Here is a 14611-nt window from a genome sequence, read left to right as displayed (position 1 = left end):
TCACAACATCCACTTGCAACAAGTTCTATAGGTGAGTTGTGTGGAAAAAGTACTTCCTTTTGTGTGTATTCAACCTGCTGCCCGTTAATCTCATCAAGTGACCCCTGGTGTTTGGATTGTGTGAGGGAGCAAAGAACACTTTCCCCCGCCAGTCATGATTTTATAGATCTCCATCATATCCCCCCCTTAGTCGTCTCTTTTCTGAGCTGAACAGCCCTCATGGTTTTAGACTCTTCTTGTACGGAAGCTCTTCCACACCCTTGATTACCTTTGCTGCCCTTCTCTGAACCTTTTCCAGTTCCACTATATCGTTTCTGAGATGGGGTGACCAGAGCTGGAAACCGTGCACCATGGATTTATATAGTGGCACTATATGATACTTTTGTCTTATTTTAAATCCCTTTCCTAATAGTTCCTAACATTCTGTTTGCTTTTTTTGACTGGTGCTGCACATCGAGTGGAAGTTTTCAGAGAACTCTCCATGGTGACTCCAAGACCTCTCTTGGGTGGTAACAGCTAATTTAGAAGCCGCCATTGTATATGGAGTTGAGATTATTTTTTCCAATGTGCGTTACTTGGCACTGATCAGTGTTGACTTTCATTTGCCATTTTGTTGCCCAGTCATCCAGTTTTGTGAGATCCCTCTGTAATTCCTTTCAGTCTGCTTTGGACTTAACTATCTTGAATAATTTTGTATTGTCTACAGGCTCTGCTGTTTCACTGTTCATTCCCTTTTCCAGATCATTAATATATTGAACAGCACTGGTCTCAGTACAGGTCCTTGGAGACCCTGCTTTTCATCTCCCTCCATTGTGAAAACTGAGCATTATTCCTGCCCTTTGCTACTGATCCATGAGAGGACCTTCCCTCTTATCCCATGGCTGCTTAGTCTGCTTAAGAGCCTTTGGTGTGGGACCTTTGAAATTCCAAGCATGCTATATCGACTGGATCACCCTTATCCACATGCTTTTTTGACTCCCTCGAAGAATTTTAATTGATTTGTGAGGCATGACTTCCCATTACAAATGCCATGTTGACTACTTCCCCAACAATTCGAGTTTATCTATGTGTCTAATAATTCTGTTCTTTACAATAGTTTCTACCAATTTGCCCAGTACTGAAGTTAGGCTTACAGGCCTATAACTGCCAGGATCTCCCCTGGAGCCCTTTCAAAATCGGTGTTACATTTGTTACTTTTTAGTCATCTGGCACAGAGGCTGTTTTCAACTGTTATTACAGTTCTGCAATTTCACATTTGAGTTCCTTCAGAACTCTTGGATGAATACCATCTGGTCCTGGTGACTTATTACTGTTTTATTGATTTATTTTAATTTACTGTTTAATTTATCAGTTTGTTCTAAACCCTCTTCTATTGACAGAAGGGCATACTAACGGATCATAGCGATTCCCTTTTGGCCTTACCAAAAAAAAAGAATCTCTGAATATAAGTCACTTATGGCAATATTTTCAACATTGGCCACTCATTTTGTGTGCCCCAGTTTTCAGTTACTCAATATGAGACACCCTGGGCCTGATTTTTCAGAACTGCTGCATACCCACATCTCCATCTGAAGTTAATGGAACATTTGGCTGATCGGCCCTTCTGAAAATCGGGCCCAACATGTCACAGGTTGGATACCCAAAGACTAAGGAGCGCAAAATCAGTGGCCTTTTTCAAACTTTGACCTTTCTGTAACCCTGTTCCTCCATATGTAAAGCTTGTATTGTTATAGGACAGTGGTCACCGACTGGTCGATCCTAGAGGATCTCCCAGTTGATTGAGATCTCCAGTGGTGCAGTGTGGCTGCAGCTAAGGCAGACTCCCTGCATACCCCGGCCGCGTGCTGCTCCTGTAAACAGCCAGCGCAGCCCTGGGGGCAGGGAGGCAAGGGTCTCCCTCCGCGCAATGCTCCTGTCTCCAAGCACTGCTCCCGCAGCTCCTGTTGGCCAGGAGAGCTGTAGGGGTGGTGCTTTCAGAGAGGGACAGCGTGCAAAGCCATGTGCCCCTCCCCGCCTTCCTCTCAGGGGCCGCAGGGGCGTGTTGGCCTCTTCCGGGAATGGCATGGGACTGGGGTAGGCAGGGAGCCTGCCTTAGCCTTAGATGGGAACCGCCAGAGGTAAGTGCTGTCCAGCGGGAGGCCGCACCCCAACCCCCATCCCTGAGCCCCCTCCCAGAGACAGCACCCCAAACCCCCTCCCACACCCAAGCCCTGACCCCCCTCCCAGAGTCAGCACTCTGTACCCCAACACTCTGCCCCAGCCCTGACCCCCTCCCAGAGCCAGCACCCCATACCCTCTCCTGCACCCCAACTCCCTGCTACAGCCCTGACCCCCCTCCCACAGGCAGCACCCTGTATCCTCTCCAGCACCCCAACACACTGCCCCAGCCCAGAGCCCACTCTTGCACCCAAACTCCCTCCTAGAGCTTGTACCCCGAACACCAACCCCCTGCCCCAGCCCGGTGAAAGTGAGTGAGGGTGGGGGAGAGCGAGCGACGGAAGGGGGGGGAATGGAATATGTGGGACGGGGCTTTGGGGAAGGAGTGGGGCCTCGGGGAATGGGCAGGGTAGATCCTGGGTTGCCCTTAGATTCAAAAAATGATCTTGGGCATAAAAAGGTTGGAGACCACTGTTATAGGAAGCTAAAAGGAGGACATAGCTCTATATTCTGGAAGTCTATGAGCTCTGCTGCATTCCATTTATTTTCCCATTACTCTTTGAATAGCCGTTTGTGTGATGTCATTATATTTTCTTGCTTTTTTTTTTTTATTGGGAACTGGTTGTTGGTTGGAAATTCCATTGGCATGACTTATCTCTGAGCTGAAAGGCACTCAAGCAGACACCACCATGCAGGATTCATTTTCCCCCTTTTTCTAAGTCCTTTGGTGCAGCACAAGCTTGTGATAATAAACACAGAAGGAAGTTGGAGCTAATCATTTGGTTCAGAATGCACAAGTCCTGCCAATTTTCCCCACGGGCATGAAACAGCCATTCTAGCGGCGACACCAGCAAATTAAATCCTGAAGGTAGCTGACCAGAAGTAATGAAATGTGTATTTCCATACTGATGCTGTCAGTCCTAAGAGACACCAGCTTTACATTCTACAGTTAAATACAGTTAAATGGGGCATGTTTGTCACTGACAGTGGTGCTTAGAAACAATGCTGGTTTTGTCCCCACCCTTCCTCTGAAAAGCACAAAACCAACATCGGCTAGTAACCTTCTTCTCTCACATTCCAAAAAAGAGAACATCAGACATTGGCCCACTCTTTTAGAAACTTTAGAAAATCAGACTGCATATGCAAGAGGGGAGAAAAATGACCTAAGTTTTCACATACATTTTTGAATCCTGTATTCTGATCTATCTGTCCCTGCATTTTGAAATCAGAACCTGAGTGTCAGAACCAAAGGTCAGAAATTGTTGAAGAAGGCCATGCAATGCCTGTAATGTATAGAACAGATGTCACTCCAAAGATGTGCATCATTCAGGCAATAGTTTAAAGCACATGAGCACAGGTGTGTGAGGGAGGGAGATTACTTCTTTTACAAACTCACTGGCAGCAGTTTGCTTCAGTGATAGCTCACTTGGAATTAATTATTGTCTGCATCTGAATCTTACCACTGATAACAGTAGCAACTTACTGTGAGGATTTGATATATGGTGTACTACAGTTATGTTATGATGATCATATGAGAGTTATGTAGGGGGGGTCACCTGGCTGTCAGATGGATGGAATTTACTATCAAGTCCAGCACACCTTGTGATGGGAAAAACTGCAATAAAATGTACTTTGGTGCAGTTAGTACAACACCCATATACACAGCAAAGAATAAAATCGCACCAAATATGAACGACACTTATAAGCATATAATTATATGCTGAGACTATATACAACTCTGCAATTATATCATTAATTTCCAGCTGTACTTTATTAGCACTACCAGTAATCTAAATTACGATTAATATGAGCAACTATGGTTTAAACTGTAATTGCGTGCCTTAAAACATACAGATTTTCAATGGGGCTTTTTGTTTGTTTGTTTCTTTTAAATGTGTCAAGGTTCCTTCCCCACTCTGAACTCTAGGGTACAGATGTGGGGACCTGCATGAAAGACCCCCCTAAGCTTATTCTTACCAGCTTAGTTTAAAACTTCCTCAAGGTACAAACTTTTACCTTTTGTCCTTGGACCTTATGCTGCCACCACCAAGCGTGTTAAACAAAGGACAGGGAAAGAGCCCACTTGGAGACGTCTTCCCCCCAAAATATCCCCCCAAGCCTTACACCCCCTTTCCTGGGGAAGGCTTGATAAAAATCCTCACCAATTTGCATAGGTGAACACAGACCTAAACCCTTGGATCTTAAGAACAATGAAAAAGCAATCAGGTTCTTAAGAGAATTTTAATTAAAGAAGAAGTAAAAGAAAAACCTCTGTAAAATCAGGAAGGGAAATACCTTACAGGGTAATCAGATTCAAAACATAGAGAATCCCTCTAGGCAAAACCTTAAGTTACAAAAAGACGAAAAAACAGGAATATACATCCCATTCAGCACAACTTATTTTATCAGCCATTTAAACAAAAGAGAATCTAACGCATATCTAACTAGATTGCTTATTAGCCATTTACAGGAGTTCTGACCTGCATTCCTGCTCTGTTCCCGGCAAAAGCATCACACACACTGACAGAAACTTTGTTCCCCACCCCCGCAGCTTTGAAAGTAACTTGTCTCCTCATTGGTCATTTTGGTCAGCGAGGTTATCCTAGCTTCTTAACCCTTTACTGGTAAAAGGGCTTTGCCTGTGGCCAGGAGGGATTTTATAGTTCTGTATACAGAAAGGTGGTTACCCTTCCCTTTATATTTATGACAACATGTATAGCAAGAAGTTAGGCAAGGGGATTGGGGATGGTGCTGGGACAGGTTCTGGTTAGAAGTGAGAAGACCAGAGTATCTTTGGGGATAGCACAGTTTACCTTATTCTACCTAAGCATGGGCCTAAATTAGGTATATGAGTAGTTCCATTGACTTCAAACCCATTGACTTCAATGGGATTACTCACATGCTTCATGTTAGATACATGGTTAAGTGACTTCGTGACTTGATCAGTCAATAAGTACCTACATGGGGAATGAATATTTAATAATGGGCTCTTCAGTCTTTCAGAGAAAGATCTAACACAGTCCAATGGCTGGAGGTTGAAGCTAGATAAATTCAGAAGGGAAATAAAAGCAAATTTTTAACAGTGAGGGTAATTAACCATTAGAATAGCTGTCCAAGGGTTGTGGTGGATTCTCCATCACTAGCAATTTGAAAATCAAGATTGGATGTTTTTCTAAAAGATATGTGCGAGTGCAAACAGAAATAAAGGGAAATCCTATGGCCTGTGTTATTACAGGAGCTCAGATGAGAACACAGTGCCCCCTTCTGGGTTTATAATCTATTAATCAGGACCTAATTCCTTATTTAGTCTTAGAATAAAGTTACTCTTTCTGTGATTCTTTGTCAAGTGACAGGCACACATGTGTTTCATGGAGACCAGCATTATGGACACTTCCTTGATGCCGCATGGGCCTGTGTTAGAGGGGTATAGTAGGAATAATTTCAAATGTTGATGGGGGAGAGGATGAAATTTACCCAAATCCCCCCGCGTTTTGTTGTTGTTTGTTTTTCTTGACCAGCTCTAAAATGTAATCCCTAATCCTGCAGTTGGATCCTGTGTGATTCAGATTGCAGGATTGGGGTCTTAGGCAAAGACATATATGGTTAGCCCTATTGACTTCAAAAGGTAAGCATATCAATCCAAATGGAGAAAAGGTAAGCATTTGTAAGTCTTCATGTGTGAGTCTTTGCAGGGTGGGGACCTCAGCCTGTAAACTCTTTGGAGTAACGACTGTGCCATCTGCAAAGTGTAACAAACTTTTACTATAAGATATTAATTCCTAATAATATTTTGTGTGTAACATTTTAAAATCCTAAAATCACTTAAGGATTTTAGGATTAGAGATTGGAACCGAACTGCAAAGATCAAATCAAAATCTGGAACTGATGTTTATCTCAGGTTTGGGTCAAGATTAGGTCCATTATAGAGAAAGACCAATGCTGCAGTTTGTGTCCAGCTCTAAAGTCTCTCAGCTTCCGCAGGAACAGGTCTCCTGGCCCATCCCTGTCTGTACGAAGACAGATTAAGGCAACCTGTGGCTCTAGGCTCACCTTGACATAGGGGCCCATTTGTGGCTTCACCCTCACAGCACTGATCCTACATCCTGATCCCTCCCTAGTTGGAGTGGCAGTAGCTGATGGGCCCCTTCCTTCCCATAGATACAGGGGCAGCAACTTGAGCCTTTCCCTCCTTCTGCAGCTGCAGTAGAAGCAACACTTCTTTTGAGAGCAGCAGGGGCAACACAGACTTCGTAAGAGGCAGGGGAACTCGCACCAAGGTTACTGGGGTAAATACTGTGAATCATTGTGGATAAGCTAGCCCATTGCACTTTTCTCACATAATTCCCTCTTTGAGAGGTGGTAGTGGAGGAGTTCCCCAGAATAGAAGGTCTAGAAGTTAACATCCCTTTGTACAGGGTAATTCACACCTCTCAGAGCTATTGTTTCAGACTCTCTGCAGACTCAGGCCCTGCAGCTGTACTCAAAATCTGAAACCCAGTTTGTCATTTTGTAGGATATCCACTTTCTATAGTACTTAATGTCGATGGTTTCAACCTCAGTTCTCTACTATACACAGTGTTGCCAACTCTTGCGAATTTATCACTAGTTTTCAGATATTTGGTATTTTTCTTCAGACCCCAGCTCCTGGAGCAATTTCCTTTTGCAATAACCTCAGCTTTAATTTTTAGAAAAATAAAAGTTTCTAGCCCTCATGATTGTGGAGAAAAGCTTGAAAATATGACCCAAAACCCAGAAGGCAAATAAATAATAATAATAATTAATAGTAAAAATATTTATTATTTTTGAAAACCTCATGATTCTTAAGCCAATCTTATGATTTTGGGGGCCTGACTCTCCTGAGTTTTGAATGTGTGGGGTTGGCAATACTGGATCTGTAAAAGGGGTGGAGGGGAACGCAGGAGGAAGGAAAAAGAAAAGAAACCACTTCTGTAAAGATTAATCTTTTCTTCTAATTAATTACAGCAGTTATGTTTAGGAATTCCTGTAGAGAACAAGTGCTTCTTGCTGACAGCTGGCTTGCAATTAATAAAAGGAAAAGGCTTTTCAGCTGGCAGTAACTTTACATGCTCATGATATATGAAAACAAGGTTAAATCACTCAATTTTTTCTTAACCGCATATGAAAGAAACATTTAAAATGAAATGGCTTAACTTAAGAAATGAAAAAGTAGTGACTGGCAAAAGTTCCTATTCCCACTATTTCATTAGTGTCCCAAACAACCAGTGGGGCCCCTGAACAATCGAGATACAAAAGGAGCACTTAAAGACGATAAAGTCATTGCAGAGAAACTAAATGAATTCTTTGCTTCAGTCTTCACAGCTGAGGATGCTAGGGAGATTCCCAAACCTGAGCCATCTTTTGTAGGTGACAAATCTGAGGAATTGTCACAGATTGAAGTGTCACTAGAGGTTTTGGAATTAATTGAGAAACTTAACAGTAACGAGTCACCGGGACCAGGTGGCATTCACCCAAGAGTTCTGAAAGAACTCAAATGTGAAATTGCGGAACTATCAACTATGGTTTGTAACCTGTCCTTTAAATCAGCTTCTGTACCCAATGACTGGAAGATAGGTAATGTAACACCAATATTTAAAAAGGGCTCTAGAGGTGATCCTGGCAATTATAGACTGGTAAGTCTGTCAGTACCGGGCAAATTAGTTAAAACAATAGTAAAGAATAAAATTGTCAGACACATAGAAGAGCATAAATTGTTGCGCAAAAGTCAACATGGTTTCTGTAAAGGGAGATCATGTCTTAGTAATCTATTAGAGTTCTTTGAAGGGTTCAACAAAGATGTGGACAAGAGGGATCCAGTGGACATAGTGTACTTAGATTTCCAGAAAGCCTTTGACAAGGTCCCTCACCACAGGCTCTTATGTAAATTAAGTTGTCATGGGATAAGAGGGAGGATCCTTTCATGGACTGAGAACTGGTTAAAAGACAGGGAACAAAGGGTAGGAATAAATGGTAAATTTTCAGAATGGAGAGGGGTAACTAGTGGTGTTCCCCAAGGGTCAGTCCTAGGACCAATCCTATTCAACTTATTCATAAATGATCTGGAGAAAGGGGTAAACAGTGAGGTGGCAAAGTTTACAAACGATACTAAACTGCTCAAGATAGTTATGACCAAAGCAGACTGTGAAGAACTTCAAAGAGATCTCACAAAACTAAGTGATTGGGCAACAAAATGGCAAATGAAATTTAATGTGGACAAATGTAAAGTAATGCACATTGGAAAAAATAACCCCAACTATACATACAATATGATGGGGGCTAATTTAGCTACAACTAATCAGGAGAAAGATCTTGGAGTCATCGTGGATAGTTCTCTGAAGATGTCCATGCAGTGTGCAGCGGCAGTCAAAAAAGCAAATGGGATGTTAGGAATCATTAAAAAAGGGATAGCGAATAAGACGGAGAATATTTTATTGCCCTTATATAAATCCATGGTACACCCACATCTTGAATACTGCGTACAGATGTGGTCCCCTCATCTCAAAAAAGATATACTGACATTAGAAAATGTTCAGAAAAGGGGAACTAAAATGATAAGGGGTTTGGAACGGGTCCCATCTGAGAAGAGATTAAAGAGGCTAGGACTTTTCAACTTGGAAAGAGGAGAATAAGGGGGGATATGATAGAGCTATATAAAATCATGAGTGGTGTGGAGAAAGTGAATAAGGAAAAGTTATGTTCCCATAATATAAGAACTAGAGGCCACCACATGAAATTAATGGGCAGCAGTTTTAAATAAAAGGAAGTTCTTCTTCACTCAGCGCACAGTCAACCTGTGGAACTCCTTGCCTGAGGAGGTTGTGAAGGCTAGGACTATAACGGGGTTTAAAAGAGAACTGGATAAATTCATGGAGGCTAAGTCCATTAATGGCTATTAGCCAGGAGGGCAAGGAATGGTGTCCCTAGCCTCTGTTGTCAGAGGGTGGAGATGGATGGCAGGAGAGAGTTTACTTCCTCTGGGGTACCTGGCACTGGCCACTGTCGGTAGACAGGATACTGGGCTGGATGGACCTTTGGTCTGACCCAGTGTGGCCATTCTTATGTTCTAACACTAATGAAAGCTTTGGAGATGCAAAGATAAGTCCTGATCCTGACAGGTACTAAGCACCCAGTGAATGCTTAGACAGGACTTTATGAGTGTGCTTGGTCAGTTCTGTATATCACAGAAATCGGCCCTCCACTGCAGATTCTTCTCATTTCCCAGGTCAGGCCTATAGTGCCCTGCTTCTGCATAATAAAGACATTTCCATTAACTCTACTGTCCTTTTTTTTTTAATGCCTCTGTGGTATTCTTTGCAGCTTTTTCTAAAATCCTTCTTCACCTGGTATCTGCCTTTCATCCCTGCCCCTACTCAAAAAAACAAATGAAACAAACAAACAAAAAAATCCTACAACAAGCAGCAACCTGTGTGGTGAAAAGGACAATTCAGGCTGCTTATCAGAAATAGTTTCCCAGGGAAACAGCAGAGTTTCAGGTTTTGGGGACATTGAAAGCTGGACTCGTCATAGCATTGGAAAATATAATGTAGGGAACAATCTTGCATTGGCAGATGGATTTGCCTAATAATCATGCAGCATTAACTTCGGGCTTTGGATCAGGTCCTAAAAAGATTGCAAGAATTTTGCAAACTAACCCTCTTGTGGAAGGAAATTTTTATTTATCATCCCATTGGAAGGAGGCACAGAAATGCCACAGGAATGAGTGGGGTATAAATACCTAAACAGATAGATGAAAGTGAAATTACTGATACCCTGGATTTTCCTTTAGCGTCTCTTCTTTTATTGTCTTGTAGAATGCAGCACCTTTCCAAGTTACTGTCCGAGATGACAACTGCATTGTAGTGTCGTTGGAGGAGTCTGATGTAGTGAGCTCGTCCTCTGTGTACGTTGTGAAGATAACTGGTGAATCCAAGAACTACTTTTTCCAGTTTGAAGAATTCAACAGCACTTTACCTTCCCCTGTGCTTTTTAATGCCAGTTACCATGGCCTTTATTACATAGTGACTCTGATGGTGGTGAATTCCAATATGGTTTCCAAACCAGTGAGATCGATCACTGTGTTAACCAGTAAGTAGCAACTTACTCAGTTTTTCTCTCTTTCTTCTTTGTGTGTGTGTCACTCCAAAGATAATTCTGTGCAGAGGTTGAACTACATTTAAAAGGTCCTGACTGGGTTGTAGGGAGGACTAGGAGCAAAGGCTCTGAAGTTTTGGGTGGAAGGAAGAGCAGCTGTAGAGCCTCCCTGGGTAGCCCAGCCCATAAAAAGGCTGGAAAGGGGCACCCCAGGCTCATCTGTGGTACTCATTCCCTGAGCAGGTGGGCCAGGGAAGCTCCTTTCTAGGATGGGCAGAAGAGATGAGCCATTTCCAGGACCTGAGCTGTATATAAGCCAACCCTGAAAACCTGCCTAAATATATTGATGGAAATTTCTCATCTTTTACGTGCATATATCCATACTATGATCCAAACGGTGGTCTGTGACCTAAAAAGTACTCGCTGGCAGTCCAGTGAGAGCTGCCTGGCCATGTGGTGCTGGCTCTTCTGCTGTAGCTGTCACATGGATGTTGTCTGATCATGAGTAGGAGGTGAGGTGCTCTGTGCAGTTGTCACTGGGAAGCCAGGTGGTCACTGTGACAATCTCCCACCCAATTGGGGCATCTCAAAGTTGTTGTAGCATGGACCACCTTTTAGTAACCCCTCTTTTAACAGGTTTGTGTGTGTTGATGATGATATGATTCATCCACCAGAAACAGGGCGGGGAGGTCTGATTACATTTAGTCCATCCTAACATCATGAGAGGTACCAAGGCTTCTGATTCAATGTCGGATGCTGAGCCCTGCCATAATTCTAACATGGTGTGACGGGGCATGCATGTCTCACACTGGGACTGTGGGGGTTAACGCCTCACTGTGGGGTGAGGGCGCCATTCCCCCATGGCCCTACTGGGCATGCTGAAAGTGCAACACCAGTATAAGAGGGAGCAGCCTGGCTCAGTCGGGGCAGACTGCTGTAGGGGAAGGAGGTGTGCTGTTGACCCCTGCTGGAGGACTGTGGGCACTTCAAGATGCAGAGGTCAGCCAGCTGACAGCAACCCTCAACCTCCAGGCACGGGACACGGCTGAGGGAGAAGGAACCGAGGGAACTGGGAAGCCAACAGATGCGGAGAAACTGGTAGGAAGTAACGCAGGGAGTCTTTGTGAGGAGTTGGTTGGACAACTGGAGACTAGCTCGACATATTTCGGCCGGATCCCCGCCGAGCTGGTGGCAGGCAATTCTGCCACCAACAGGGCCCTGGGTTGGGACCCGGTGGAGAGGGAGGGCCTGTGTCCTCCTAACCCCCAACCTGAAGCAAATACTCACCAGCAACTACACACCACACCACAGAAACACTAACCGAGGAACCAATCCCCGTAGCAAACCTCGTTCCCTACTCTGTCCCCATATCTACTCTAGCAACACCATCAGAGGACCCAAGCACATCAGCCACACCATCAGGGGCTCATTCACTTGCATGTCTACTAATGTTATATATGCCATCATGTGCCAGCAATGCCCCTCTGCCATGTACATTGGCCAAACCGGACAGTCCCTACGTAAAAGAATGAATGGACACAAATTGAACATCAGGAATGGTAACATACAAAAGCCAATAGGAGAACACTTCAATCTTCTTGGACAGTCTATAACAGATTTAAAAGTGGCTATACTTGAACAAAAAAAACTTCAGAAACAGACTTCAAAGAGAAACTGCAGAACTAAAATTCATTTGCAAATTTAACACCATTAATTTGGGCTTGAATAGGGACTGGGAGTGGCTGGCTCATTACAAATGCAGCTTTGCCTCTCCTGGAATTGACACCGCCTCATCTATTGTTGGGAGTGGACTACATCCACCCTGATCGAATTGGCCCTGTCAACACTGGTTCCCCACTTGTGAGGTAACTCCTTTCTCTTCATGTGTCATTATATAATGCCTGCATCTGTAATTTTCAGTCCATGCATCTGAAGAAGTGGTATTTTACCCATGAAAGCTTATGCCCAAATAAAACTGTTAGTCTTTAAGGTGCCACCAGACTCCTTGTTGTTTATGTGAATACAGACTAACATGGCTACCCCCTGATACCTATACAGGCTGCCGCCCCCCTGAGGTGGCGGCCCATTCTAACAGCTATTGACTCCGGCAGCTAGGCTGTTCAGCCTCGAGCCGGGGGGGCAGCTATTGACTCCGGCCGCTAGGCCGTACAGCCCCGCCTGGGGGTGCGCAGGTGCAACTGTGGGCCCGAACTGTGGCACATGGCTTACAAACATTGAAACCAATTTGTATCTCTTTAAATGGTTTCTTAATCTGAAAGTCCTGTTCTTTTTAAAAACTCCAATGGGGAAAAAATAGTTAGCCATTTGTGATTAATCAGGTCTTTGATTGTACATCTGGGCACAAGTCTCATTCACAGCCAGGTTTCTGTGACAAGTTGTTGCCATATAAAGTCAGAGAGCCCTTTTCACTGTTTAAACTGGGCTGATTAAGACGTGGCTGAAGCAAATCAGGAGAAACTCTGAGACTGGAGGGAGTTTTTTGATCGAGTACCTTTTGGGGTCAAATGACAAATTGAAATCAATGTATAATTTTGTTTGGTTTCTGGCTCTGGAATAGGGTTGCCAACCCTCCAGGATTGGCCTGGAGTCTCCTGGAATCGGTCTCCCGGTGACTATTGAAAGCAATCAAGGAGATTTTAAGAAAATGACATTACATCGTGTTGGGGGGGGGGGAAGAAGAGAGGGGAAATCTCCCGGAATAGCTTCCCTCTGAGTTGGCAACCCTATTCTGGAACTTTATAAAACTGTGTAAGTACAGCACTGCCACTGTCAACAAACAGCATATACAATAATCACAATCTTCCAAAAGTCCTTTAGATGAACATCATTTGAATTGCAAGGTCAAGCATTTGAAAGTTAGGAAATGCCACGTAATGAGACGGGGACCTTTCGAAAAAATAGTTGATGCTCATGTAATTAAAGATGCACAAGGCGGCTGAGTTAGGGTCCCACAAGTATTGTGGTATTTCCTAACTTTCGAGTGCTTCCTTGCAACCTTAATAGTGTCCTTTGAATGTAATTTTTAAAATGCCATTTCCTAGATTTTGCTTTTAAAGGAAAATGGTAAAAACAAATTTGGTTATGAACATCTGTAACACCACCTCAGCGAGCATCTTCTTCAGGGTTTGAAACCGAAGCCTTCAGCACCACAGTACAGACTGCTACCACCTGAGAGACAGGACTGGCTACATTAGCTGCCTGCCAGCAGGAGAAGGCTGTTATTTCCTAATGGAGGATGAATCACTGGGTCCAAATGCATGGGGCAGTTGAAGGTGGTAGGAGCCCAGCCCAGCTCTTACTCCCCACTTACTCCCAGGAGTTGGGAGTTGGGAGAGCTCCTGATCCATATAGTGCCCCCAGAGGGAGTGATGGGCTGCTGGGGCCACACCCTGGATGTAGGCTGTGGTTGTATAGAGCTTGGGCTAGCTTTCTTTCTCTCCCCCTACTTGGGAGTGCTCCAGTCCCAAGTGATATCCCCAGATGGAGTTGGAGCATTGATCAATAAGGGTATATGCTGGAGCATTGACCAATAAGGGATACCAGCTCAGCACCCTGCAGCTGGTCTGGCAGTTCCATGGAGGTCCCCAGGTACTGCTGTGCAAATAACAGATGTTTCAGTTCACTGGCAACTGAAAAATTGAGGCGGAGGGGATGGTTTGGGGTTGATCCCAAAATAAAGTTTTAAAACATGGTCAGTGAGCAGTGGGGGAAAATGATTTCATGTTGGGGAAAAAAAAAACATTTCATTTCCATTTCAAGTGTTTTATTAACATTAAAAAATAAATTAAATGATGGGAAGTTCAAAACAAAAAGTTGTTTTCATTCAAAGTATCCAAAGGATTTGACTTTTTTGGATTTTTTGTGGGGGAAGGGGAAGCAGATGGACTGAAACAATTAAGCAAAAATGACATGAACTTGCAAACTGTTTCAGTATTGCCAAATCTGCCTTTTTTTTTTTTTTTTTTTGCTTGGGAAACAAATTCAGAAGAATTTTTCTCCCCCAGTACTATTCCCAGTACAGTCTCTGCTGCTGCTTTGCCAGAGACATAAGTCTGAACTTACAATATTTAGTAAAAGCTAAACAGAGTTTCCTGGGATGAAGTAAATACATATCTGTAGCCTAAGGACATTCCCCTGCTGAAAGTCAAAGGTTTGCTCTAAACAATGCAGATATAAGAACTTATCAAAGAAAAGGTTGCAAGAATCCTTCCTAATGGAAAGCATGGGCAACCTAAGTATATGGGTTGCTACTAGTTCCCCCTATAATATCATAGCCTTCTCAAGAAGCTCTTCTAATTGAGGAGAGGGATGTTTCAATGAAAGC

General features: G+C 43.6%; 1 protein-coding gene across 3 annotated transcripts in view; it reads left to right on the top strand.

Moving 5' to 3' along the window:
* Nucleotides 1-14611, top strand: part of PTPRO (protein tyrosine phosphatase receptor type O) — a 213919-nt gene that overhangs the window by 111278 nt on the left and 88030 nt on the right. For all 3 annotated transcript variants that reach the window (XM_074938358.1, XM_074938339.1, XM_074938348.1), the window contains exon 2: nucleotides 9987-10260. In XM_074938358.1, coding sequence (XP_074794459.1) covers nucleotides 9987-10260 — 274 coding nt within the window. The remainder of the gene's footprint in view (nucleotides 1-9986; nucleotides 10261-14611) is intronic.

Source organism: Natator depressus, chromosome 1, assembly GCF_965152275.1.
Source record: "Natator depressus isolate rNatDep1 chromosome 1, rNatDep2.hap1, whole genome shotgun sequence".
Classification (NCBI taxonomy): Eukaryota; Metazoa; Chordata; order Testudines; family Cheloniidae; genus Natator; species Natator depressus.
Note: the sequence above shows the minus strand (reverse complement) of the source record. Positions and strands in the feature narration are given on the sequence as shown.